The 26,905-nt window shown below is 32.4% G+C and overlaps 5 protein-coding genes across 8 annotated transcripts; 1 reads left to right on the top strand and 4 right to left on the bottom strand.

The window, feature by feature from the left end:
• Nucleotides 1-3,506: 3,506 nt before the first annotated feature.
• LOC11443948 (uncharacterized) lies at nucleotides 3,507-5,962 on the bottom strand. The gene is made up of 5 exons (XM_003607899.4): nucleotides 5,832-5,962; nucleotides 5,400-5,750; nucleotides 4,473-5,303; nucleotides 4,028-4,378; nucleotides 3,507-3,936 (listed from the first exon to the last, which is right to left on the bottom strand). The coding sequence occupies exons 3-5, from the start codon at nucleotides 4,542-4,544 to the stop codon at nucleotides 3,688-3,690; spliced, it is 672 nt and encodes a 223-aa protein (XP_003607947.1). The 5' UTR covers nucleotides 4,545-5,303; nucleotides 5,400-5,750; nucleotides 5,832-5,962; the 3' UTR covers nucleotides 3,507-3,687.
• A 233-nt stretch (nucleotides 5,963-6,195) lies between these two features.
• On the bottom strand, nucleotides 6,196-9,863 carry LOC120580206 (ATP-dependent DNA helicase RRM3-like). Its single transcript, XM_039833699.1, has 6 exons — nucleotides 8,884-9,863; nucleotides 8,591-8,809; nucleotides 7,651-8,508; nucleotides 6,977-7,560; nucleotides 6,751-6,831; nucleotides 6,196-6,468 (listed from the first exon to the last, which is right to left on the bottom strand). Exons 1-4 carry the CDS (start codon nucleotides 9,716-9,718, stop codon nucleotides 6,977-6,979), a joined length of 2,496 nt encoding a protein of 831 aa, XP_039689633.1. The 5' UTR covers nucleotides 9,719-9,863; the 3' UTR covers nucleotides 6,196-6,468; nucleotides 6,751-6,831.
• On the bottom strand, nucleotides 9,850-13,115 carry LOC112420898 (uncharacterized). 3 transcript variants are annotated; one of them, XM_024780684.2, is made up of 5 exons: nucleotides 12,788-13,115; nucleotides 11,723-12,503; nucleotides 11,192-11,633; nucleotides 10,193-11,103; nucleotides 9,850-10,108 (listed from the first exon to the last, which is right to left on the bottom strand). In XM_024780684.2, exons 2-5 carry the CDS (start codon nucleotides 12,234-12,236, stop codon nucleotides 9,876-9,878), a joined length of 2,100 nt encoding a protein of 699 aa, XP_024636452.2. In that variant the 5' UTR covers nucleotides 12,237-12,503; nucleotides 12,788-13,115; the 3' UTR covers nucleotides 9,850-9,875. The 3 variants fall into 3 exon arrangements, with proteins under 3 accessions (XP_024636452.2, XP_039689634.1, XP_039689635.1); XM_039833700.1 differs by having other exon boundaries at nucleotides 11,723-12,496; XM_039833701.1 differs by having other exon boundaries at nucleotides 11,723-12,335.
• A 196-nt stretch (nucleotides 13,116-13,311) lies between these two features.
• Nucleotides 13,312-17,143, bottom strand: LOC11439880 (uncharacterized). 2 transcript variants are annotated; one of them, XM_003607896.3, is made up of 12 exons: nucleotides 16,904-17,143; nucleotides 15,953-16,112; nucleotides 15,595-15,862; nucleotides 15,430-15,517; nucleotides 15,185-15,318; nucleotides 15,009-15,099; nucleotides 14,782-14,923; nucleotides 14,545-14,702; nucleotides 14,294-14,414; nucleotides 14,027-14,197; nucleotides 13,825-13,944; nucleotides 13,312-13,731 (listed from the first exon to the last, which is right to left on the bottom strand). In XM_003607896.3, the coding sequence occupies exons 2-12, from the start codon at nucleotides 16,109-16,111 to the stop codon at nucleotides 13,546-13,548; spliced, it is 1,638 nt and encodes a 545-aa protein (XP_003607944.1). In that variant the 5' UTR covers nucleotide 16,112; nucleotides 16,904-17,143; the 3' UTR covers nucleotides 13,312-13,545. The 2 variants fall into 2 exon arrangements, with proteins under 2 accessions (XP_003607944.1, XP_024637623.1); XM_024781855.2 differs by having other exon boundaries at nucleotides 15,622-15,862.
• Nucleotides 17,144-18,344: 1,201 nt separating this feature from the next.
• LOC11445086 (PI-PLC X domain-containing protein At5g67130) lies at nucleotides 18,345-22,744 on the top strand. Its single transcript, XM_003607895.4, has 9 exons — nucleotides 18,345-18,520; nucleotides 18,597-18,665; nucleotides 18,752-18,874; nucleotides 18,997-19,134; nucleotides 20,808-20,906; nucleotides 21,015-21,318; nucleotides 21,634-21,863; nucleotides 21,996-22,082; nucleotides 22,155-22,744. The coding sequence occupies exons 1-9, from the start codon at nucleotides 18,515-18,517 to the stop codon at nucleotides 22,314-22,316; spliced, it is 1,218 nt and encodes a 405-aa protein (XP_003607943.2). The 5' UTR covers nucleotides 18,345-18,514; the 3' UTR covers nucleotides 22,317-22,744.
• The last annotated feature ends 4,161 nt before the right edge of the window (nucleotides 22,745-26,905 follow it).

The following is a 26,905-nucleotide window of genomic DNA, read 5'->3' as shown; positions in this document are numbered from 1 at the left end:
GAACATAATGTTGATAACGTACATTTGAGTATATAATGAAGTGAAATTATACCTATAAAATACCTTGAAGGTGCATTAAAAATAAAAATCATGAAAACCCTGGCATGATGTATGATTATATGTACTTTTATGGGTAGCAAATAACAAATTTTGTGCTATATCAGAGGTTAGCTTTAAGTTTAACAATAAGATTGATTTCATTCGTCTTCCGCAGACATGTGTGACTTCACATGATAAATTTTCATTATTTAAACTGTCATGGAGTCTTTACTTTTTACATTATTTGAAAATCAATATTTGTATTAAATGACAATGCATTATATCATTAACTCTGTCATCATATATCTTCTTTGGTATATGTCAAAAGAGTCTTATAAGTTAAAACTAGAATGGCCATGTTGCGTGTGATGATTAAGGAGACATGTTATACCATAATCAAGTTATATAAGATGATTGATTTTCTTAAATGTATCGGCCAACAAGGTAGAGGAAAAAAAAAGGAAGGGAAGACAAAGAAGAAACTATTATGATGACCACATAGGCACAATTGAATCCCATAGCGTTACGTTGTGGAAATGGTCTATTATTATTGCCTAACTATTTATCCCAAGTTCTTTATGTGGAATATGCCTTTGTTGGTGACCATGCAATTACCTTGCTTGCTTGAACTAAAAGCAATACAAACCAAAATTTTCTCCAAAATCAATTAAAAGGTTGAGATGTCTCGACGGGTATTTTTTCATATGCATCTGACATATATCAAATTCTAGACAAACTCCATTATTTATGTCACATCATATCGATTCTAGATTGATTTAAGTGCACACAGTTATCATATAGAAATTACCCTATTAGAGGTTCATAACATAAGTAATTATGGTAAATGACATGCAAATTTAAAAATATGCTAATTAATTTTTATAATTTGTACCTTACTTTTGAAATTACCATAATTAACACCATTTACAAATAATATGAAAACGACCTATAATATCAGACAATAAAATAGTTATAGCGTGAGAATACGGGAACAAGCATACATTAGTTCTGGACGGTTTAGCTTGCAAAGGTTTTCTAGTTAAAGCTTGGCCTATGAAGTAAAGCAATCCACACTATCTCATGTTTGAGAACTTGTACGTAAAGCAACTTTTTTTAGGGGAAAAAATGATAAAAAATTGCTTCAACAAAATGTTTTCACAAAAATTGCTTCAAGACTTAAAATGCTGAGCTTTTTCTTCAGTTACTAATATGACATAAGCGCTTTTTATTGTTTAAAAGAAAAAGAAGCAAATCATTCTCTAGAAAAAATTGTTTCGGCTGCATCTATCCTTAGAAGACTTCGAAGGTCCACAGAGAAGCATGATAGCAATGTTCAATATTCAAGGATGTTCTAAGATTGACCATAAATCCGTACATTGGTTTCTTCTCTTAGGATGTGTTTGGTTTGCAAAACAGCAAGTACTGGACAGAACAGTACAACACAAGGCAAAACAACACAGGACAAATTTTTTATGGCATTGAGTAATTTTTTGTTTTATACGATTTTTGAGGGACAAAATGCTATTTTGGTATTTTAGACAACTTGTACGTGGGACAAAAAGTTGTGCTGTGGTTTGGTGAGGGACAAAAATATGAGTTTTTGTCTTGTCCCTTGCATCCAATTTGTCCTGTACCTGAAACAGTTTTACAAATCAAACACTGAACAACTAGAGTTGTTTTGTCCTGTCCTTTATTTTTTAGCAAATCAAACGCACCCTTAGAATATAATAAAGTGTGACATTACTCTCCTCAATTAGATCTTTATGTTTTAGATCAATACTGCATAAATATGAAACTTCATGGCGAGATTAAGACAATGCAGTGAGTTTGAATAACAAACAAGCTCCGTAATTTCCATTTCCCTAGCCAAAATGAGAGCTTGGTAAATTGCAAATAATTCAACATGAAGAATATCAATTGAATTATGAATGAATCATAAAAATCCTCATAATTAGAAGCCAACATTATTACACAAAAGACCGCCATATCCATCTCTTGTTTAAATATATTATGTCTTGATGACGTCAAGCCCACCAAATTGTTGCAACAAAGATGAAGGAATGAAAGCTTTTGGTTCAAACAATAAGAGTAAATAATGAGATGCTATAATGAAATAGATACCACTCGTTTATGTTCAAAGTTATATCATTATTTTATAATTCAAACATTCTATTAAATTAATGATGTGTTTGGATGGATGAAATCAGATCAAATGAGGCCTTTGTAATGTGATAGAATGTTTGGATTATAAAATAATGATCTTTAGTTCAATTTTTTTTAATCCTTGTCATACAAAGACCAAATAAACATAAAGAATGAGGATCCATTTAGTTTTTGAAAAAAATTCACAAGACCCAATTTAGTCTCAAAAAATAAAAGCAATTTTTAATCCATAAAAAAAATAAACTCGAATAAGTTAGCCACTGCCCTCTTTACACTTTGTAGATAAAAAAAGGATAGAGGAATGAAAAGAAAATGAAAATGAGAGATTATTAAGTAGTTTGGTAATGAAATACTTATTTTAATTTAATTTTATCATATCAAGTTTTTATTTAAATTCAAAAGTTTTTGTTTTTTTAACAAGATTCAAAAGTTTTTGTTAAAGGCGACGGAGCGAAAGATATAATTAATATTTCGATATAAAATAATAATAATATTTAATTGATATTATAAAGGTCAAATCTATTATGTGGTCCTTTAAGTTTAATGTTTTTGTCGAATTAGTCTTATTCACTTCTTTTAGTTTTAAACTAGTCGAGATACCCGTGCTGAGCACGGGTAGCGCGGCTGCGCCGCGCGACAAAAGTTATGTCGTTGTACTATGAGGTGCGTGAGCAATGCTAAAAAAAAAAACAATAGTGTACAATTGTATAAAGTATGTACACTTAGTATTCAGTTAAATTGATGTGGGAAAATATTCAAGTAATAGTATACAATGTAAGGTAGCTAATAACAATACCTGTGCTAACGCACGGGTTGATATATAGAATTTATGTATAATTGCCTTTGATAATGATAATTTGAATATTTATTAATTATTCATTAAATACTTGAATATTATCTATTGGTGAATAAATTTTTTCAAAGCTATCAGGTAACAAAATTAGTAAAAATTGATATATAAGAGAATTTTGGGTTTACAAAAGTTGATGTATCTAGTTAAAAATTCAGTCAAAATACATTCACTTTTGTTGACCTAAATTTCTCTTATAAATAGGACCGGAGGTAGTATATAGTTTAAAGAAAAGAGGAGAATAATAATATTACACATGGTCAAGCAAAATGTTGTCCATCCTCTTGCAATGGTCACAGATGTTGTATTATTTTCGGGATCGATTTTGAATATCAATTTGCAAACAGTGATAGTATTTGAACTGCCACATAACCTCAAGTACTCATGGTTTTTTGATTGGAGAAAATTACCCAGATTAGGTGGTAGGATATGAAATGGAATATAAAGAGAAATATTACGTAAAGGGGAAATTATTATTTATTAGAAGTGGTAATAAAAAATCAATTTGAAAGCGTAGCGAAAGAGACACTGGTATTCATTGGGTAGAGGCTTCGGGTATGAAAACATGGTAATTATAGGATACATAGAATAATTTGAACATAGGAGTCAATGAGTTATGTTACATTCTGCTAAAACTAAACATCAATAGGAAATACATGACACATATAGGTAGTATTAATATCGAATTTAAATCGAAGTTTCTGTCCTGCAACAATGTAATTGCTAAGTATGAAATCATTCCATTGAATTCCACTATTAGGGTCGTCGACGTAATCACCGTAGTGAATAATGTCTACAAAGTAAAATGTTCCATCATCACAACACAAAGTTAGAAGACTGCGAAAGTCGTTCTGAAGAAAGGTCCCAAAATGATTGGGCAACATCTGAAAAGGCAAACATGCGAAAAACTTTAAAATAAACTGAACATTAGATATAGAAAAATATGAAAATGAACTATATAAATTGATAACGTACCTTGATTGGAGTGTTTAAATCATTATCAGAAATGTGTATATCAAATATAATGACTTCCTCTGGATACATGCTACGACTATGAAAAGAAGGTATTTTAGTAGCGCAAAATACTTCCCTGAACATTATAACTTTAAAAAGATTATTTCCGTAGTATCCAAAAATAATGTCAACATTGTTTGGAAAATGATGATATTGTTGGAGTGGTTCCCATCCATCCTTCAAAGTAGGGTTATACAAGCTCATTTTGAATTTGATTTGGTGCATTCCACCATCCATATTCATAATATTCCATGGGTCTTGGAGATCATCTTTGTATTTTTCTACAAATTCAGGTTGAACTTCGACATGGTCCTATAGTTATATAGAATATTAAAAGAATGAGTAGAAACATTATATCAAAAAAAAACTTTTAGAATAAACATTTAAGTAATTAAGGTCAAATTACCTGAGTTGATAACTTTACGGCACGAAAATGATCAATGGGAGGATTGTGATACATTGTGATGAAGTTTGCCATTATGTTGATGATTTTATGAAAGCTTAAAATTGATGTTGTTATTGGTCACATAGTTGAAGTGTCTATCAATGTGTATTTGTAGCACCAAAATATTAAAAAGTATAAAGAATGAAGAATATAAAATTGGGATAAATATCCTTCATGCAGTAGGATAACGTGTATGAATAATGGAATGGTGCATCAATCTAATCTATATCAGGAATCTTGACTATATGCAGCATATAAAGGTGAGTTTTTATTGAGATTCTACACCCATTTGTTAGCTAGTGTTTGGATTTGGATTTTCAAACCATTTAATAATAATAGTTGTTAAATGGGCCTAGAATTTGGAATAAAAGGCCAGATTTTTACCAACTTATGTTATTGCATATTGCAGAGGTTCTAATAAAAAAATATTGATATAAATAATTGATTGATGAACAATAGTAAAGCATGCATTAAGATAATTAGGTAAAAACAATACTACAATAATAATCTATGATAGATTATAAGTTAATAACGTCTAGATACTTTCATAACGGAAACGATGTTTTTGGCCATGATTGAGTCACATTTAAATTCCAGAAGGCTTTCTGGATAAATTCGATTGGTTAAGCAGAAGGCTTTCCATCCACGTCCAATTATGACAGTTGGTCCTTGATTTATCGTTTCTTTTTTGAATATCAGTTTGCAAACAGTGATAGTGTTAGAGGTGCCACACAGTCTTAAGTACTCATGATTTATAAGTTGAAGGAAATTTCCAAGGTTTGTTGGTAGAATCTGAAATGGAAGAAATAAATAATGTATATTTTTGTTTGAAAAATAGTTAAAAAAAAAATATTGATTTAGAAACATAATGAAGGATAGAAGAGTTACCAATTTTGAACTAATTGGATCTTTGTCTGGCATGTCTACATCAAATGTGAGATCTTTAAGACAGGAAGTAGTATGTCTATGATATCGTGGATATTCATTTTTTGGTGTAGAACCATTGAAGATTTTGATTTGGAATGTACTATTACCCAAATATGTGAAAGACATAAGTGGATTTGAAGTTATATGATAAAAAAATCTGAATTGGTGCCAACCTTCCGTAAGCATTGGCATAAGCATCAATTTGTTAAATTGAACTTGATGACTATTTCCATAACCATCTTGCAAGCTCCAGATGTCTATTAGTTCGTCGTAGTGTTCAGCAACAAAAAGGGGATCTATTTCGCAAATGATCTGTTATACAAATAAATAAAACAATGTTACTAAAGTGATGATTAAAACTCGGAAAAATGAATTGAGAAAGAGTAGTATTACATCAGTGCAGACAGCTATGAAGAATGGTCTATTAGGCTCGGATGTCATTAAAGGAGCAATGCTACAATTTACGGATCTTTCATTGGCTGGTACTTGACTAATTGATGATGAACTTGATTCCATTGAGTAGTGAAGAGATATATGATTTGGCAGTGAAGATGTATTTACATTAAAAAAAATATATAATATATTATTTGATGTGTAATTTTGGATGTATCTTGTTTGTCGTTATTGAGTTTAATAAAAAACAATATAATATAATTTGTTTTGTATAAAATTATATGAAGCTAAATGTCAAAAGTCTGCACGCAATATTCCAAAGGACTATATAAGCATGCAAGCAAATAGTTATGAGTTTGTCTTATTGTGGCATGCATTTAACTTAATTAGCCATTTCATTGAGTGTAACTTGAAAAGCATTGTTTGTTGAAATGTAAAAGCTACATCTACCAAAGACAATTCCTGAGGAAGCTATAAAGTTAACATAACTTGCAGCAATACAAATTCATTGGTAAGTCCAAAAAGCTATATAAAAGCAACAATTTCCAAGTCATGTGCAGATTCACGTTTCTGCAGCTGCAGCTGAACTTGGTGTGTGTTCCCATCATTAGGTATTCTTTACTGCAAATAGTGTACCCTATGTAAACAAAAGTATTCAATAAAGTAATAAGTTATAGGCATTCTTTACATATCAATGAAGAGTGGTCTTGTTGAAGTCATTCATCTAGTCTCATTAATGAGTTGATATGATTTGTCAATTCATTCAATATTTATTCCAATTTTGATTGAGTTATATTTGACCACATGCTATAGGCTTCTTGTATAACATAGATGAGCATATGAATATTATATTTATATTAACAATTCAGAGGCCAAAATATAATTTGAGTATTATATATAAAATGTAGAAAATAATTACCATGAAAATTGAAAATTGCAAGTTATGCTCATGTTCATCAGTAGCCAAAAAGAATTGAAGCATGTACCGAGGTTGATCAATCTGTGTATAAAAAAAAAAGTTACAATTTGAAAACTTCATGATATTAAAAGAAATTTTTTGTTATGATACAAACAGTCATATATATATATATATATTGATGTTAATATTGACAATAAAGTTAATGAAAACAGGGAAATAAACTTACTCAGTAAAGGTTATCAAAAACTTCTTTGTAAACCACATTTGTGGTGTTGGAAAGTGGTTTTTTTTCTAGATCATGAATCAAGATTTTTAGACCGGCTTTAGTCCTGACCCTGGAGAATGCAACGTACAATTGACCATGACTGAACACTGATCTTGGCAAATATAGACCAACACTGTCAAGAGTCTGGCCTTGTGACTTATTTATAGTCATTGCATAGGATACAATAATAGGAAACTGTCTTCTGATAAGTTTAAAAGGCCAGGGAGATTGAGAAGGTGACATGGACATTCTTGGTATATATGTTAGGTTGCCAACATTTTTACCTGAAATGATCTTAGCTTCAATCACATGATTAGCCATCCTAGTAACAATTAGTCGAGTACCGTTGCATAATCCCTCTACTTGATCTAAATTTCTCAATAGCATTATAGGAGTTCCAACTTTTAGTTTAATTTTATGGTTTGGAAGTCCTGAAGTTCTTAATGTACTTAAGAATTCTGGAGTGAATAACTGAAAAGACTGGCATTGATCGTTAACTTCTGACCTGTCTATGGAATCAGAGCTGAAGTATTCTTTCTCCTCTCCTTCATGAATAAAACAGAATCAGTTTAGTGAATATGTAGTAATTTTGAATGTATATCATAAAGTCAATCAATAATGAGGATTGTGCATACCTGGAATAATTGAAAGAACATAGTCATTTATTTTATCAACCACATCTATGGTTGATGCAAGAATAGCTCTTTGCTGTAGATAATCAGGATTGTTGTACATATTCAAAAAGTTTGGATAAGTACTTTTCATAATAGCCTCAATTGGATCATCAAACTCCTTAATTAACAGGTCATCAGGTATTTCAAAATCTACGATGCCATCATTTGGCTCAGATATCTTTCCCTCACCAACCTTTAGTATCCATTCGGAGAAAGTCTTTAACTCATCGGCATCAGATGATCCAACATTAAATCGTAGGCGCATATTTTTAGTCAGTGTTAGAACAATACATTCATCCCAAATGTATGAAGAATTTATTGATGAATTTATAATGTCTGACCTGTCAGCTCTTGGCACAACTGGTAAAATTTGCCTAAAGTCTCCTCCAAACACAATGACCTTGCCACCAAATATTTTGTCACCGTCCGCAGTGTCGGACATAATGTCTTTTAGAGTTCTATCCAAAGCTTCAAAACAGAACTTATGAGCCATTGGTGCCTCATCCCATATGATCAAGTTTGTAACTTTTAACAGTTTTGCAAGATCGCTATCACCATCAATGTTACATGTTGAGTTTTCAAATGAAGGCACAGGTATTTTGAATTTTGAGTGAGCAGTTCGCCCTCCAGGTAACAAAAGAGAAGCAATACCACTTGTTGCAACAGTTAGAACAATTTTACCCTGACTCCTCAATGAAGCAGCTAAAGTTGTCCACATAAATGTTTTGCCTGTTCCTCCGTAACCGTGTAAGAAAAACACACCACCATTTTGTCCATTAACAGCAGACATTATTTTATGATAAATGTCTCTTTGTTCATCTGAATTTGTATAAAATATATATTAAATCTATGAATTGATAGTTAGAAATATCGAAATAACACCAATGTATTTGCACTTTACCTGTTACAGTACTGAATAGTCTTTTGAATTCCAACTTCAATGCATCTTCATCATAGTTAAGCTCATCATAAATCAATCTGTTACCAAGCTCTTCCATGACATAATCTGTTGGGTATGGAAATCCTTTAAATTCCTTTAAAGATCTTCTATTCTTCTCCATGTGCTTTTCAATTAATGTTAGAGTTAAGTTCTTAATTTGATCATCGGTTAGCTCCAAATCTGGTAGGATTAGAATATAATAAAATGAGAATAGAATTATTCAATAATAAAAAAAGATATAAGTAGAATTATACCTCTGTTATTAGCCACTCGTCTTTGTTCGTATAGAACACCATCGCTTAACCACTTCCACGTGTTATTCCAAACATGAACCGGCCTGTCCATAGTCGCGGTAAGTAGCAGAGTTACAAATAGTATTCTTATGAAAACACCGGTTGCCCAAACACTCATTTCCTTTATTGCTTCTATATATTCTTTATCATCCCCCAAGAAGCCCATTGCATAACATGCTTCCCTAAAAGTATCGTAGTAAATGTTATTGACAGTTTTAATATCTTCATAGGAAGTTGGTCCCTTGACAACTGCTAACATCATCCTCAAATAGAAGACTTCACCTGTACTCGGCGGCACCCACATTAACCTTCCAATTGTGTATCCTTTTTTCCTTGGTTTCCAGGTTCTTGTAGATTTAACATAAACAAACTTGGACACAAATTTTGAGTAAGTAAGAGATCGTGCTTCAGGATATTTAGCGTTGCATTGAAGCCACGATGTAAACATCGATTCAGTAACAGAAGGCTTTAGTAGGACATCATCCACTTGCTCATAATCATTGAAATAAACTGATTGCTCTCCAGACAAATGATAGAACAATCTTTCAACAGCTGGCTTTCTTCCATGGATTGGAAAGGCAAATATCCTCCAGCAAGCTTCGCTAGGTGAAACATAGCGACAATCAAGATATTGTTTAATCTCATCTGCATTGTCATTTACATTGGATTGACTTGAGCCATCGGAAACGACTGCAGCAGTGATTCTATCATATCCTTTGTTAATATATTTGAATAAGTATTTGATTGAACTTGATTGATTACACCATTCCATATTTATATGAGCTTGATATTTCATCAATAAATATGGATTGTGTGGCACAACATATCTGTTATCCAAGCTGATTCCATTTTTAATAATTTGCCTACCATTATCCCTTCTTCTGTACACAGGATAACCTTCATGATCAACAACTGTGGTTGCCTGAAACTTTTTCGGGAAAAACTTGGAACATTTATCTTTTTTTTTTCATGCAAGGGGATGATGGTTTTGCTAAACCACATGGTCCATGCATCATATGAGTGCCAACTAATTTGTACAGTTCTCTATCATTCTCAGGGTGTGGTATCTCAGCAGAAATTATCTGATTAATGTGATCTGGTGTAGGATACTTACTGGAAGGGTGCAAGAATATAAGAATATGAGCATGCGGTAGTCCTCTCTTTTGAAACTCAATTGTGTACATATCTATAGGAAAAAGAATAATCAACTATGTCAGTGTTTATAGAATAAACTTTGAAAGTTACTGAGATATATAGAAATAAAACTTACATGCAACTACTTTGCCAAGGATATGTTTTTTTGTCAAATCATTGAGAAGTTCATCAAACTTAATTTTGAAAACTCTTGCTATGATGTCTGGTCGGTCGTGTGGTTTCAAACCCTTTGCACCAACAAAGCGTTGTATTTCAGGCCAACTTGGATTGCACGTGAAAGTGATAAATAAATCGGGAAACCCAACATCACTTGAAATGGCCATACCATCAAAATAAAGTTGATCCATATACCTACGACCACCAACATAACTTGACGGCAATACAACTCTCTTACCCTGCTTTTTAGTCTGGCCATCTACATTGCCTTGGTTGTTACTCAAACTTCTGTATTTCCCAACTCTTAACTTGGACTGGTTTTTCCTCAACCATTTCAATCTATCAGCCTCCATCATTGTAAAACAATCTACCAAAAACTGCTGAAATAACCTCCTTGCACACAATATTGTCATAGCTTCTGTTTTCCTTGATTGAAGTCTAAATGTTAACCATTCTCTTATTGTTAGTCGATCCATCTTTGATTGTTTACCTGCAACGATGCCTCGGTGAAGAACATCATCTCTATATCCATCTTCACCATAAGGAAACAACAGCGGATATTGATATGCAAGATATGCTGGATGGAACTCATCAATTCTTTCTAAACGACCACTTTGCCTCTCCATAATTATATCTCTTCTTGCTGCAGAGTCAACATCACCTACTATCAAAGCTGCTACTTCAGAGACAGTAGGTTGATTATAAATCCTTCCATCAGTTGTTCTATCTGATATGAGCTTTAACTTTAAGTTCTCAACATTGCCTTGCCTTAATCTATCACGAGCTTTCCTAAACGATTTAGCATGGCAGTTGGTGTCATCAAGCATCTGTTGCAACTTTGACACAGTTTGCATATTGAGATTAGGATTCCTGAAACATAAGGGTGGTTTAATTTATACATTGAATTAATAAAATACATTGAAAACTAAAAAGATAGAAAATTTTCTGAAAATTATACCTTATCCCTTGAACTCTATTTTGCAATTCATTATCTGTATCAAATATATACAGCTGTGCAAATTTTGGAGTCTTTCCAGCAGCAGGAATCATACTTCCCATTCGGTGACATGATTGGCCTTGAATTCTGATAGTTGGTGGACCTCTCCCTGGTATAACTCCCTTATCAACCTTAAATCCAGGTGAGCTGAATGCAAACATGCTATTATATAATCTTATGTTCTGATTAAATTGTTTGCTTTCAGTTGAATAATTGTTGAACATAAGATCATTTAATAACGGAGGAGGTGTTGGCAAGAAAGGTATTTGAATTTTTCCATTGCCACAACACATTCCAAACTCAGGATTAGAACTTTCTCTTGACTTCCTCCTACGTTCTTGGTACCACATGCATGCACCACATTTACGACATTCAAAAGAAGGATCACCAATATCAGAATAACCTGAGATAATAATAAATAGTTGTTAAAGTTATATTGCATATAAAAGATAATAATGAGGTTGTTGTAACAACGGATATTGATAACATTACCTGCTTCTAAATTTGGAAGTTGTGTATTGTTATTGATTGACATAACCTCATCTTCATCTTCACTGCTGTTAGATTCAGATTCATGATGTGACATGAAGGCTGCTTGTTCTTCAGTATCAATAGAACTTGTATCATCATCAGAACTTCCAATTGGATTTGGTATTTGATCATTGACTCCTGAAGATGAAGCTTTGTCTGTGTCAACTTCAGAAAACCTGTTCATCAAGTTTACTCCTTGTTGATTCAATAACTTTGGAGTTCTTTTGGGCATTTGAAAATTAGTTGATGACGTTGGCTGTGTGTAATTTGGAAGAGTTTCAGGATAAAAAATGTTTGGTGTTGGCAGCGGTGTTTTTCCGTTGGTATTTATGTCATAAGGTATTCTGTTGAACAATGATATTGGCCTAAGTGGAGGTGTGTTGTCATTAAGTGAAAAAACAGGTTGGTTCCCCATTGGTGTCTGAATGTTACTGTTTATCACAGAACCAATGACACCAAAAGAATCACGATACATGTTTGGAATGTTTATGTTAAATGGATGTTTAGGAGTGTAGTTACTGGTTGAAGGAGTGATTTGAGTAGTCCGATTAGTTTTTTTGCCTTGTTTTGATTGCTGCAAATTTGATTGAAGATTATTGTTAGTGATATTAGCAAAAGGGGTACGTTGGATTGTAACATTGATGTCAAGCTTGGCTCTCTTTTGGATCCTTTGTTTCAGATAATTTGTTCTTCTCAATCTTCTTAAAGATGCTTTATTCTTTCTTGTTGTATCATCTTCATCCTCCATTGAGAAGTATAGTTAATTTCAGAAGTTGAGAAAGATAATGCAATATGATAATGGTATTACTTAAGCTAAAATAAGAAGGTGTTTTATGAAGTTGTGCACTTATCCTGTATTTTGAAATGGAAAAGAAGGTAAAAATTTCAAATGAAATTTGAAACGAAAAGTGGCTTCCCTCCAACTTAAAAATGAAATTTGAATCCAAAATTTGAAAGTGAAAAAGTTAAAAGAAGTCATTAGTAAGTTTTATAATATTATAATACATTGCAAGATAAATGAATTACCTTTTTAGCATGTACTTGAGAAGTCCTAGGAAAAAATAGCTAGTGTGGTTATAGATCCTTTGTTAGTCTGCTACTGTCACATCAGTGCTGTAAAGTAATATTTGGACTCCTAGTTTGAAAATGAGAAAGGAAAAAGTGGTAATTAGCAAATGTGATAATATTATAATAGTTTGGAAGATAAAGTAAGTATGTTACCTTTGTAGTATGTACTTAAGAAGTCCTAGGAGAATGGAGCTAGAGTAAAGTGATTATTTATTGACTAACAAACTGCATCATAAAGAGTTGAAATTGTAGGGAATGAAGTGATTATTCCAGAATTAAGGTAGGGTTGTTAGTGAAATAGGTTATTTATGGTAATTTGAATTTTACATCTCATTTAAGAGGACAATATGATGAATTTTCAATATAATTGGTTCAACATTTTCCTTAAAAGTGAGATTAGCGCATAATCAATCATGCAGTAACATATATAAACATTGACACAGTGAGAATATATAAGATTGATGGTAAATAATAGTCATGAATGAGTTGAGTGGCATTCAACCAACATTGAAGCTGAAATATTAGTAAGGTAATTGTCTGAGTAGGTAATAGATAAGATAATAAAGGATAATTGAGTTCCATGAGGGGTTCCTCAAGACATTCAACCAACAAAATATCAAAGTTAAACATAGTTTATAGTCCAAAAGGTGGCATTATAGTAATGTCATAAATATCAGCCTGTGTGGTTCTTGATAGAACACATATGAGGAAAACATCTAGCGCTCGGTCTTTGGAGTTTTGGTATTCCTTGGAGGCTTAGTAACTTTGGTAGTTGAACGTTGAGTAGGCTGCACATCTTGTGTAGCAGGTACGACTTCAGAATCAGTGTCATCCATGGAGAGTCTTTTGGCCGGAGGAGTAGAAGAAGTTACACTTAGATCGTTTTCTCCGCAAAGAGACTCCTGTACAATAGTGAGAATGGAAATCAAAATTCTGATCACACAACTAATACTATATAGGAGGGATAGAAAGATGTATATGATGTAGGGACTTACAACAGCAACCATAGAAGTATCCTTGGATGACAACTCTAGAAAACCAAGACTGACACTTTGCTTACTCGAAGTTCCAATATCGGCCATCTCAAGTCCAAGAGGTTCCTTACTTGAAGATGCCTGTATGGAAATGAGGAAGTGTAAATAATTGTAAATACTTTGAAAGTGGATTGAAATATACATAAATGTGTATAGATTTTACCTCGACCAAACCAAATTGTTTCTCCAGATTTGCCAGAAGTGGTTCACTGTCACTAACTTGGAGAACCGAACATGGATTTCCTCCTGGCAGCGCTTTAATTTTAAAAACCTTCTTCTTCTGTAGCAATTTATCAAGAGTTTTTGGATACGTGCGTGGATTGGTATGACCAGCCTAGTGTATATGACTTAAAGATTAAACATGGATGAATAAAAGCAATATTCATGCATAATATAGGAAAACAATGTTGCAACATAATGCAGCACTCACCCTAACCATCTTTTTCCTCAGCTCGGCAGCAGAAATCTTGAGTATGGAAGCAGACAAGTCATCCCAGAAGATGAATCTGATTTTTTCTTCCTTATGAACAGCAGTGACTTCAACCTTGTATCTAATAGATTAAGAACAATGGATTATAGTCAATATACTATTGTTAAAAAAAGTCTGTAGAATTCACAGTGCATTATGAAAATGAGCAGTGATAAATCATTAATTGGCTGTGATATTTCAATACACCATACCTTGGCAATGGCTCATCATTTTTATGTTTATGATAACACATCCACTTATCACCTTCAAGCTTGACACTTCTAGTGCATTGGTTGCATCCATCATAAGTCCAACCATGTCTTGTAGCATTTAACTTTATGATTTCGGCAACGGTGACACATGACAACTCCTGTACTCAAAAGTCTATAACTGTGAGAAAGAATAAAATATGGATAGTAGTTCAGAAGATAATAGTGCTGAAAAAGTACCTGACTGATATTAGAAATCTCAGCAAGACTAAGAAATTTGGCATTAGACATTATATCAGTATTTTGTGAAAATTGGGAGGCCTGACTGTATTGGGAAGCAGTTTGAGATAAGGAAAGAGCATCTGATGGAAGATCTTTAAACCTAAGTCAAAACAAACATAAATCAAGCAATATAAAAGATTCACAAAATATTGAGCATGTACGGGATACAAAATATTGAAACATACTTCTCTTTGAACAGCGCAACATCTAGTAAAGGTGGATTGAACATAACTCGAGTTCCATCCCAAGTATTTGTGAAGCAAAGTGGGTAAGGAGCTGCAAATAATTATCTTTTTAGGTTACCAATTGGTCGAATATCTTAGATGAAAATATTTGAACGAATTGATAAATATGTAGGTACCTTGTTCCGGCTTAACCCTTGCATGTTTGACAAGTATAACAAATGGTTGAGGTTGAGTTCCATCAAATTTGTCGAATTCATCGGCACACAGCTTGGCATGGTCATCCCACAAGCAACAATGAAGAATATTGCCACTATCAAAGCACATGTGAAGCAACAGTCAAGAACAATAGTACTGCTATATTGCATATGTAAATTTAAAATAAGCCAACATATTCAATAGATGAGTAATTCAATTTATTTACCTAGCATCTTTGAGGGTAAAAGTAATTGATCTTAATCTCCCATTTCCCCTGTTAGTATTTGTCACATCTTGAAAGGCTCCAATGACATCTTATGATTAGCAAAAACATATATCAGAAATCGGATAAATTGAAACGTAAAGGGTATCATTGAAGCGAAATACTCACCAACCACCAAATCTGGCCTGTATTTACCATCCAGGACTTCACCAAAGTCCTTGAAGTTGAAGGATGCCATAGGGATGTCTGGAAAATCTTGCTTGCTAATGACAGTGGCACCTGTGATTGTGAGTCTAAATCGATGATCACAGGCCTTGACAACGCTGTCATTGTTGCTCACCTTAAAGTTCTCCATTTCATAAGTTTGGTTCAAAAACAGCTGAGGTTTAAATGCATTGAGAAATTCTTTAGGGAGCGTAATATGAATTACATCAGCCTGTATGGTTGTAAATTTTGAAGTAGTCAGTAAAGCGATATTGAAATGAAGTTATTGAAAGAATGAAATAGACTGAAAAGAAAAGCCTACTTCAGCATCCTTAATGATCATTTCAAGACTTTCACTTTTGTATTTGCCAATAACCGGCCAAAGATCAACAATCCTCACAGCAAGGACCCACACATCTTTACTCTGATCAATGTCTGTTATCTTATCAAAACCACGAGCGACCTCTTCATCATCTTCCATTCTTCATAGATAAACAACAAAATTAAGTCCATAATAAAACAATAACCTTGTATTGACAGTTCTACTAATGCTATAAACATAAAAATGGCTAGGCTGGTTTTTTTTGTTAACCAAACCGTTTGATTAAGATGGCTAGGCATGTAGATTATTATTCTTTTCTGTTTGCCCTTTTAAAGATGCTAAACATACTTGAAGTGCACAAAAAAATGACAACTCAAAATCAGCAAAAAAAAAAAAAATCCTTTTTCATGATTTTAAAGACATGACAACTAAAAACCCATAAAAAAAACACAACCTTTTTCTGAAACTTAAACACATCACAACTAAGAGCATGAAGTGATACAAAACATCTAAGATTTTGGAAAAAAATACAAACAGAATCAACTAAAAAATCCTTTTTCATGATTTTAAACACATCAGTATTGAAAATCAACAAAAGAAAAACTTATTTTTGGTATTGAATCTTAATAAAAATAGAACCTTGAAGTGAAAAAACACAAATCACGAGCATGAAGTGATACAAAACATCAAAAGTTTGGAAAAATAATCAAACCAAATAATCAAAACAAACAATGAAAATAAAAAAAATCTAACCATAAATTCACAATTCATAATAGCTCTTAGATAAATATCCCTAAATTCACAATAAACATAACCAAAACAAATAAACAAATTGAAGTATTGGAACAAAATTTGTAAATCCCATTTTAAACAGCCTGTCAATCGATCTGTTATAACATAAGAAGAATTGAAAAATTGATGAAAATAGATGCATTACTGATTAAGAATTACCTGTTGAGAAGTGAAAAAGTTGAACCTTGCAAGAGTTTGTATTGAGAGAAAGAGTGAAGAAGTTATGAGATAAAGAGTATGAAGAAGTTTTGAGAGAAAAAGAAGTAATACCACCCCTCAGATTGATAGCGTTGATTTGAGCGGGTAATAGACTGTATTCAATTTATCCGTTGGACAATAGAAGGCTTTGTCAGCACAATACCCTGAAACCATGCAATCCCTTACTATTTACAAATTCAACCTCCTTCTTATTTTGCACTTGGTAGATGCTAAAAGGGTAGAAATGTCGTAGTTAGAAAAAATCAATCAGAGTGAAACAATGATACCTTATGTTACACATTTAACCTTAAATAAAAGTGAATCAATAGTGTAATGAAGAGGTTAGAAATGTCACAGTGTGGTAAAAAACTCAGGGTTCTCCCATTTCAAATTTTATTACCATGTTATCCTTCAATAAAGTGAACTTACAGTGCAGTTAAAAATGTAGAAGGAGGGACAGTTGTGCATTTTTGATAGGCATTTGTTTTCTTATATAGATAATAGATGCTAAAAGGGTAGAAATGTCGTAGTTAGAAAAAATCAATCAGAGTGAAACAATGATACCTTATGTTACACATTTAACCTTAAATAAAAGTGAATCAATAGTGTAATGAAGAGGTTAGAAATGTCACAGTGTGGTAAAAAACTCAGGGTTCTCCCATTTCAAATTTTATTACCATGTTATCCTTCAATAAAGTGAACTTACAGTGCAGTTAAAAATGTAGAAGGAGGGACAGTTGTGCATTTTTGATAGGCATTTGTTTTCTTATATAGATAATAGATAGGTCATTTATGTGAGTAAAAACGTGCACCCTATTCTTTAAATCATATGTAATTTTCTATATATGATAAAATCTTTGATAAAAAAAATAAATAAAATTCTTACAAGGAAAAAAACTAAAGAACTAAATTGACTTAAAAATGATAAATTTGACAAAAATGACTAATCTAAAATTAAGAAGATTAATCGGATACAAACTTTAAATATTTTTTTTTTGGTACAATACAAACTTTAAATTGAAAAGGCCTCAAAATGCATTTGTCGCACAATAACATATATTTCACTGTGTTTTGGGTTGTTAAAAAAAACATATATTTCACCATGTTTCGGTGAGCATATCACAGGGGTATTGTATGGATCAAATTCGATCTTTAGACTCCTCACATATTTATGATATATTTTTTTTTAGGTAGTCTAGTGGTTGAAATTCACCTTATAAAATGAATAAATTGGATGTCCGAGATTCGAACCTCGACCCCTACATAAAATAATGCATTGTCTTACCAACTTAGCTATGCTCAACGCTTATTATTAAAAAAAGTGGTCATGATAAATTTTAAAAAAAAAAAATATATATATATATATGTATGTATGTATTTCTCCTAAATAACCCGGTCCACCCTAGAAGGGCACTGGTTTATGCTCACACGTCTTGTTCATAGGTTTCACACCTGTGCTACACAAATTCAAATTTCGCATTCATTTCTCCTTTCTTTATAACTGTCACATATATATTGCCATTATTACTACCTTACCTTCCAATTTACTACATTTTCTCCACAAACCAAATCATGAAGGTATCTCTATTTTCTCTTCTTCTTTTTCCCCTGTTCAAAAATAAAAACTTCACTTTACCTATTTTCTCTCTTGCAGAATTCAACTCTTGTTGTAACAACACTTTTCGCCATTTTGCTTTTTCTCCATTCCTCTCTCGCTCTCAAGGTACACTACATAGTACTTTTAAATTTTAACACTTTTTTTTTTTTGTTAACCCTATTTGCTTCTCTGAGCTAAACCTCCTTTTGCAGCAAGGACAAATATGCTTAGCAGACAAAAACTGCAACTCAGGTTTACACTGTGAGACATGTGTTGCAAATGGAAACGTGCGACCAAGATGCACTCGTATTCAACCAACAAACCCCACTTCAAAGGTCTCACCTTTTTGTTTCTTTCATTGCTTTTAATATTATTGTTATGTTCATTTTGAAGTTTTCCTGTGCTATGAATGTGTTGGTTTGGTACCTAACATTGTAAAGTATTGGTTTTTATACAGGTAAAAGGGTTGCCATTTAATCGGTATTCATGGTTAACAACACATAATTCATTTGCACTTCTGGGTCAGAAATCTGCTACTGGTTCTGTGATTCTTGCTCCTACAAATCAGCAAGATACCATCACTGCTCAGCTTAATGTAATGTTCTCTTCTATCCCTTTTTTTCCTACAAAATTATGAGTTTAGTTTTGATAAGATGTGATAAAAAGTTACATAACGTCAACAAATCACAACCGATCATATGTTTTAGAAGTAGTTATGATTAAAGTTAAACTTAATCGATTGTCTAGAAATCATTTTCAGTGACTGATCGTGTATATGAATTAAATTCCAAAATCATTGATTATAATGTGTTCTGATCTCAAATCCACGACACCGATTTTTTTAGGTATTGTCCCCTCTGGGTCTTGTATAAGTCCTCGTGGTTTTGTCATTTGTAAAAGATGTTTGGGTGGTTAAAGGAACATGGGTGTTTATAAACTATCTTTAGCCTCGATTTTCAAGCATATAATATTTAGTTGTTTCTAGGAAAGTTTTAAATTTGAGAAAAATGAAAGTGAAAAGAATAAGAATCCTCATTGAAACTTAAAGCATATGTTAGTTAGATGATCATTTGTCGTGACTCTCATTATGTTACGTCTGAGCCTTCTTACCGAGAAAGCTAAGCTTGTGCTTTCTGAATATTGCATCAGAACACAATGTCCCCACTTTCTGTTTTTTAATTGAAAAGGTCTGAAAGTGGTTGTTAGGTTGTTGGAGAATAATAATTCACTATATATGATAGTTTAGTTCGAGAATGTGATGCATGTGTGATTATGGGAGATTATATTTTAAATTGACTGAACAACAACTAAGATTTTTTTACATGGTTGAATAGTTCAATTAATTAGTTAATTACTTGTTTTGTTGGATTAGTTAGAGACTTAGTATCATAGTATGAAATGGTACTATTTTCTTGTTTGTAGTTTTTTAATGACATGTTGGGACATGTTGATGAAGACCGATTAAATAAATAACATCATCTGTTTTTGGATAATTGTTTTGAAGTGATCAAATCTAGCTAGGAAGAAACTTTATTGGTCAAAGTTCAAACATAAGCAAAATAAATGTGAAGACTTGTAATTTCATGATGTTGGGATGAACAGCTTAATTAAGTGCTTTTAGCATAAATGGTTTTGCATAAGTTAGTTCTACAATAAAAGATAAAATAAAATCAAACCGTTTCTATATAATCTACAAGTTGTTTTCGTAAATTATTTTTGAGAGCTTATGAAAATAAGCTGAAAACAACTTATGGATATGTCACAATTTGTTTTCATAAGCTCTCTCAAATACTCTCACAAGTACTTATGTCACTAGATAAGCTCAAATAAGTCAAACTTAGGGCCAGTTTGGATTAGCTTATTTTTTAACTTATGAATAAGTTTTTATGTTAGTTCATAAGTTCTCACTAACGAAAATTGTATATTCGTGGGCTGTTTTTTCATAAACTACCTTGACTAACTTATGAATAATACCTTGAAGCTTATAAATTTGCATAAGTTGTTTTGTATAAACTCAAAATTAAGTCAATCCAAACGGGACCTAAACAATAAAAATAACTTCATTTCATAACTTGGCCACAATTAATGACTTGATGAGGATTATTCACATACCTCATTACACTGATCAATATATGCATATTACAAAGTGAAGTTATCAACTGTTAATTGTCCAATTCCTAACAGAAAGTTAAGCTATTACAACTTTTGAGGATATAAATGATTTCAGTTTTTGGTACCTTAAGCTTATATTTAACATTTTTCTTTCAGAATGGTGTACGAGGATTGATGCTTGACTTGTATGACTTTGAGAATGATGTTTGGCTGTGTCACTCATTTGGTGGCCAATGCTACAACTACACAGCTTTTGTAAGTAACACATCTTGGACATTTAGCTTGATTTCTCTGTGAATATGAAATCTGGTTATGCTTTTACTTCATAATTAATAATAGTTATCCAAAATGTGAACAATGCAGCAACCTGCCATCAATGTTCTAAAAGAGATTCAAGTATTTCTTGAAGCAAATCCATCAGAGATTGTTACTATCATTATCGAGGATTATGTTACTTCACCAAAAGGCCTAACAAAGGTGTTTAATGCTGCTGGGCTGAGAAAATACTGGTTTCCGGTATCTCGAATGCCGAAAAATGGTGGAGACTGGCCAACGGTAGATGATATGGTCCAGAAGAACCAGCGTTTAGTAGTCTTCACTTCAAAAGCAGCTAAGGAAGCTTCTGAAGGGATTGCGTATGAGTGGCGATATTTAGTAGAAAACCAATGTAAGTACAAGTTCCAAAAATTTAAGTTAACCTTGGTACTGGTAACCTATGCAGCACTGATACCTCGAATTGAAGGCGTATTTGCCTATTTGGTGTCTGACACATGTCGGTGTCCAATATCAACACCGACATTGACACATGCGGTTACATTCAATCACTTTCATTATTTAAACTATTATTTGTGTCTAAGTGCCTGTGTTTGTGACGTGTCAGGTATCAGTATCTATGTCATTTCTTCATAGTTAGTAACAATATTTCAGTTGTATATCCGTAAATGGTAAATGGAGTTTGAGAGTGCAATTTTCACTTTTGCAGATGGAAATTCAAATGGAGGAATGAAGGCTGGTTCATGTCCGAATCGCGCAGAATCACCGTCTATGAACACAACGTCAAGATCATTAGTCCTAGTGAACTTCTTTAAGGATCTTCCAGATGTAACTCAATCTTGCAAGGATAATTCAGCTCCTTTGCTTGATATGGTCAACACTTGCTATCAAGCTGCTGGCAAGCGTTGGCCTAATTTCATTGCTGTTGATTTCTACAAGGTGGCATATTATTAATTAGCTTATGATAAACTAAAACTAGCTTTTGAATTGATATTTCCAATTTATAAAGCAAGGTTGTTGTGATATGCTAGTAAAAATAATCAACATTTTTCTGTCACATTGATGTTTTAGAGGAGTGATGGAGGAGGAGCTCCAGAAGCAGTTGATGTAGCTAATGGCCATCTAGTATGTGGATGTGGAAACATAGCCTCCTGCAAGGTTTGTAGCCGTTACTCTCATTCTCTTCTATGTTATTAGCGTATACTGAATTTTGGTTTTTGATTTGCACAGGCAAACATGACATTTGGAGCATCATGTGAGTTACCTGAGGCTGAAGTAACTCCTTTCCGTGAAGCAACACTAGAATCCAGCTTTGGCATTCTAAATTGCAAGCCAGCTATTTTATTGTTGTCTTTTGCCACTACTATTTTGACAATGCTCTTGGCATTGTGAAAGGATTTGGGTTTAGTGCAGTAACTGCGTCACACAGTTTTCGATCTCAACAGTTTGCCTCAAATTAACAGCCAAGATCATTTGATGTGTGAAACTATTCGCTGTGTGAAACTGCTTCCTTTTCCCACTGCAGAGAATCCAAATCCTTGTTTTGGTAACACTGATTCCTTAGATTAATATACAGGGTTTTGTGTAGTGGATTTTGTTTTTATTTATTGTAGGTGTGAGATTTGAATGCTATAGTTGTAATTTTACGGTCATGTTAGGTATGCAATGGGCTCACTAACTCGATGTTGTGAAACTATCAGTGTGCACCGTGTGGTGGGTGGTAAGGTATCTTATATAGTGAAAATGCACCTAAAGTAAATTCAAATGTGTCTTGAAGATCAGCCTTTTATAATATTGGAATGTTTGACATATTTTTGATACGTCGTAAGTAAGATCAGCATTTTATAATTTCTTTTTGGGTTAAATAAATAGATGGTCCTTCTAAAAATAAAATAAGCATTTATTTTTTGAGTGTCTTTGGTGTCATTGAGGTGTTGTTTGTACATTTTTAGAAAAATCATTTGGAAAACTATTTGCACGACACTCAATATCAAATTAATTGTAGGAGAACAACATAGGAATGTTTATACGGCATTTTCCAATATCAAATTTATTAAACATACTTGCTTGCTTTTTGACAAAAAAAAAACAAAATAAGAACTATAACTTAATTATACTCTTTGGTAAAATCCAAATGTTTGAAGGGCTTATTAGGACGATTTTGATGGCAATATTGTATTTTATTAAATTCTTTTATGTTTTTATATACATCTGCATCATACGAGTTAAAAGTCTAGTTTTAAAAGTTTAATAAGATAATGTCATTTGAAAACGAAGTGACATGAAAAGTGTCACAATAGATTCCATAATGTTAGTGTTGAGTGTTTTAAATTTGATAATTGATACATTCACTCAAATTAAACAAAGTAGTCTTCTAAAATTTAAATTAATTGATTGATTTTATTTGAAGTCCGGGTTTTAGAATCCGAATTCATTTCGGATGTTTTCGGATTCTAAAACCCGAAAATCCAGGGACATTTTTAAAAATTTTACAAGGTGCGTGAGAATTGGACAGGGTGGAAAAAGTAATAGCCTACAATAAACTCTCCAAATTAACATGGAATGTAGGCCCAAATAACTAAGCATACATTATGAATTGGAATATTATGTGTTTTTTTTTTTTTTTTTTGTCAAGTAGCCTAGTGGCTAGAGCTCACACAATTCAATTATGGAGAAGTGGAGTATCCGGGGTTCGAACCCCGATCCCTACATATAATATGCAATATCCCTACCAATTAAGCTAAGCTCACGAGGATGAAATATTATGTGTTTTCTATTAATGTCGTTTTATAGAGCAATGCTATATATCAAGAAAGATTTTATCAAGAAAAATTCAAGAATGACATGGCAGAATAATCACCCTTAGATTTTATCAAGAAATAGTCTTGAAACTAATGTTAGCCAATAAAATTTCAGCCTGGCCGGAAATCATGGGTGGTGGGTGTTATGTTTTTTTTATTTTTTTTATGAAAGATTAATAAATAAGACTGAAATCTAAAGGTGATTATTGTGCCATGTCATTCTTGGATCTTTTTTATAAAATCATTCTTGATATCTAGCATTTTCCCGTTTTATATACACGTAAAAGTGAAGTGACATGAAAAAAAAAAAAAAAAGTGTCACAATAGATTCAATAATGTTAGACTTTAGTATTTTAAATTTGATACACTCAACTATCGAGGGCATTTTTTCTTCTTCAGATAGACGAGATGAAAAAGTTATCATAAACTCACACACACAAAGTAGAGGTACTGAGGTTTGAACCTCGGTCATGACGTCCGGCCTAACAATTTCAACATTTTTATCAGTCGAATGCATTTTTTAATCCGTAAAATTATTTACCCGTTTCTATATTAAACAAGTAGTCTTCTACCATAACTATTCTCTTTGAATCCTATGTTTTTTTATTGAGTTTCCATTCATTGTTAATAATGTATCAATGTATTAATTCATAATATGTACGTGTGTAAAAATAGAATATCATCATGTGTATGTAATATGTGTATGATTTTAGATATGGTCGACTAGAGTGTGAAGTAACTAAACCAGGAGCTGTGGACTTTACAATAAACTCTTCAAATTAACATGGAATGTAGGTCCTAATAATTAAGCGTACATTATGAATGAATTGGAATATTATGTTTTCCATACACACAAAATAAATTTTTTCATCATTAACTTTAATAATTTCTTCTATAAATTACAAAAATATAAAAAAAAAATACATAAATTTTATACAAATATTTTATCAATTTTAACACGGCCTCGCTATTTTTATAAAGCATCACTCAGAAATCGCTTTCGGCCTCAAAATCTAATGGGCCGGCCCAATTGTAGAACATATCATATAATTGTGTCTATTCAATCTTGTTATATATTAAAATTCTTGCAAACAACCTTTCTCACACAACAATTTCACCAAGAGTGACATCTCCTCATGGTTTTGATTCCTTGCAACAAAAATGACAAGATCAAAAACAAAGAAAACAAGAAAAAATCGTGAAAAACCAGATCTCATAAGTACACTGTCAAATGACATTTTGTCTTCCATCATCTCTTATCTTTCCATCGACCAAGCCGTGAGAAGCAGCATCATTTCAAAGAGATGGGAGCCTTTTTTTTGGGTGTAAATCAAGTATCCTCCGTGCGCAACTGCGGAGACTAATCCCTCCAGTATTGTGGGACCCAAATGGGCGGCAAGCTCTCCCTAAGAGTTTTAATGCATCACACCTTGATTTTGATGGGACACGCATGATAAAACCATTATTCTTTCGAGCCACTGAAGAAGATGCTCGAAAATATAGTGAACTAGTTCATGCCATATTAGATCGTCATCAAGATAATTTGACAAGTTGTCGATTATTTAAACATGAGAAGTGCTATATAGTACCGGATTTATTTTGACGAAAATTCACGGACGCTTGACCATATAAGAAACCTGAACGGTATCTATTGTTATGCACTATGTCTTCATTGTTATGCAATTCAACCAAAGAAAAAGGTGGTCAGCACCGTTTCAATTTGTTGCACCATTTGCTTAAGATTAATTCCCTCAATCGAAAAAATTAGTGTTAAAGATTAAAGAGTGCTAACCTTTCAACAAAAAAAATAAAATAAAAAGATTGCTTACCTTTAAACTCTCTATTAATTAATTAAATTACTTACTATTCAAAACAAAAACAAAAAAGTGCCGCCACAAGTTCCGTACTATCTAACATTTTTCTTTAAACATTCCCCTCAAAATATTGCCCTTGGTGACGTGGAAGGATGGGTTAAGATTGTGAAGGAGAAAAACAAAAGGTTGAATTCTTTGATTCTAGAATGTCTCAATTCAATTCTAGCTCCTAACAATCAAGATCTGAAACCCAATTTTTTTCCTGAGATATTTTCAAAACTTTCTTCACTTTATCTGCATTTATAAGTGGTGAAAATTTGAAGCTCTTGAAATTGAAGAAGATGGATATACAGAGTGAAACAATCAATGGAATTTTAAAAAAATGCTTAAGTTTGGAGAAGTCAAATGGATTCGATGTGCTCAAAATTAAAAACCCTAATCTTAAGTTTTCGGAGCTTAAGTGGTTGATTGTTGAAGAGATTGATATTTATATCGAGGGCCTTCAAGTTGTTGAGATTGATTCGCTAATTTACCCGGAAAAGGGTCTTAAAATGTATTCTCAAAATCTCAATACTTTTTCTTCTTCTTATGATCCAATTGTGCAAAGCATTTATTCGAGTGGAAAGAGTCTCAAAACTCATGAAATTCTTGAAAATTGCAGTGCTCTTTTTGTAAGTTCTTCCCTTTTTATTTTTATTTTGGTTATAAATTGTGATCAATTATTTATCTTATGATCGTTGATATTACATAAAATTACAAAAATTTATCTAGTTGGGGCAACAACACTTATAGTCGCGATTACTAGATCGATAATACTTCTTCTAAAACCTTGATGTAGAAATTATAACCAGAATTTTAAAAAGATTATTCAACGTGATCTAGATTGTTACATCAAAATATTTGATATCTTTGTGATTGAAGTTGTATTTCATTGTGATTATTTACAATGTTGAGGATTGTGATTTGAGTTCAACCATCACTACAATCACAATTTAAAATCTTTGAGACGATTGTTGTCAGCCACAATTGAGAGTCTTATTACTGTGATTTGAATGTATATTGCATAAAATAATGAATATTTAATTTGGAATGTTCACATGGATTATGATTTATTTTCATTTCATTATAGTATATAATTGAGCTAACTATATATCACTTAAATGTAGGAATCTCAAACAACATTTTTCAAAATCTATCGACCTTATCAATTGAATTGGATTTGAATAATATAAGAGAAGCTTTGGCACTTTCATACATACTAAAGTCATGCATCTGTCTCAATACCCTTGAAATTTCTATACCGGTATGTGACCATTAACCTTATTGCACTATAATGTTCCTTATGTTATTGATTTTTTAACGTATA

This window comes from Medicago truncatula, chromosome 4 (genome assembly GCF_003473485.1).
Source record: "Medicago truncatula cultivar Jemalong A17 chromosome 4, MtrunA17r5.0-ANR, whole genome shotgun sequence".
In the NCBI taxonomy this organism is placed as follows: domain Eukaryota; kingdom Viridiplantae; phylum Streptophyta; class Magnoliopsida; order Fabales; family Fabaceae; genus Medicago; species Medicago truncatula.
Note: the sequence above shows the minus strand (reverse complement) of the source record. Positions and strands in the feature narration are given on the sequence as shown.

Coding starts and splice junctions, on each gene's coding strand:
- LOC120580206 (XM_039833699.1), bottom strand. CDS start 9,718: ATGAAATATCAAGCTCATATAAATATGGAATGGTGTAATCAATCAAGT. Junction 8,509..8,590: donor ACTATTCAGTACTGTAACAG/GTAAAGTGCAAA, acceptor ATACAAATTCAG/ATGAACAAAGAGACATTTAT. Junction 7,561..7,650: donor TGTTCTTTCAATTATTCCAG/GTATGCACAATC, acceptor TTATTCATGAAG/GAGAGGAGAAAGAATACTTC.
- LOC112420898 (XM_024780684.2), bottom strand. CDS start 12,236: ATGTATCGTGATTCTTTTGGTGTCATTGGTTCTGTGATAAACAGTAAC. Junction 11,634..11,722: donor ACTTCCAAATTTAGAAGCAG/GTAATGTTATCA, acceptor TTATTATCTCAG/GTTATTCTGATATTGGTGAT. Junction 10,109..10,192: donor CCTTGGCAAAGTAGTTGCAT/GTAAGTTTTATT, acceptor TTTTTCCTATAG/ATATGTACACAATTGAGTTT.
- LOC11445086 (XM_003607895.4), top strand. Junction 18,666..18,751: donor ATTCCTCTCTCGCTCTCAAG/GTACACTACATA, acceptor CTCCTTTTGCAG/CAAGGACAAATATGCTTAGC. Junction 21,864..21,995: donor TTGCTGTTGATTTCTACAAG/GTGGCATATTAT, acceptor TTGATGTTTTAG/AGGAGTGATGGAGGAGGAGC.
- LOC11439880 (XM_003607896.3), bottom strand. CDS start 16,111: ATGGAAGATGATGAAGAGGTCGCTCGTGGTTTTGATAAGATAACAGAC. Junction 15,319..15,429: donor TTTACCCTCAAAGATGCTAG/GTAAATAAATTG, acceptor GTGCTTTGATAG/TGGCAATATTCTTCATTGTT. Junction 13,732..13,824: donor ATACTTCTATGGTTGCTGTT/GTAAGTCCCTAC, acceptor ACTATTGTACAG/GAGTCTCTTTGCGGAGAAAA.
- LOC11443948 (XM_003607899.4), bottom strand. CDS start 4,544: ATGGCAAACTTCATCACAATGTATCACAATCCTCCCATTGATCATTTT. Junction 4,379..4,472: donor CCGTAAAGTTATCAACTCAG/GTAATTTGACCT, acceptor ATATAACTATAG/GACCATGTCGAAGTTCAACC. Junction 3,937..4,027: donor ATTTAAACACTCCAATCAAG/GTACGTTATCAA, acceptor TTGCCTTTTCAG/ATGTTGCCCAATCATTTTGG.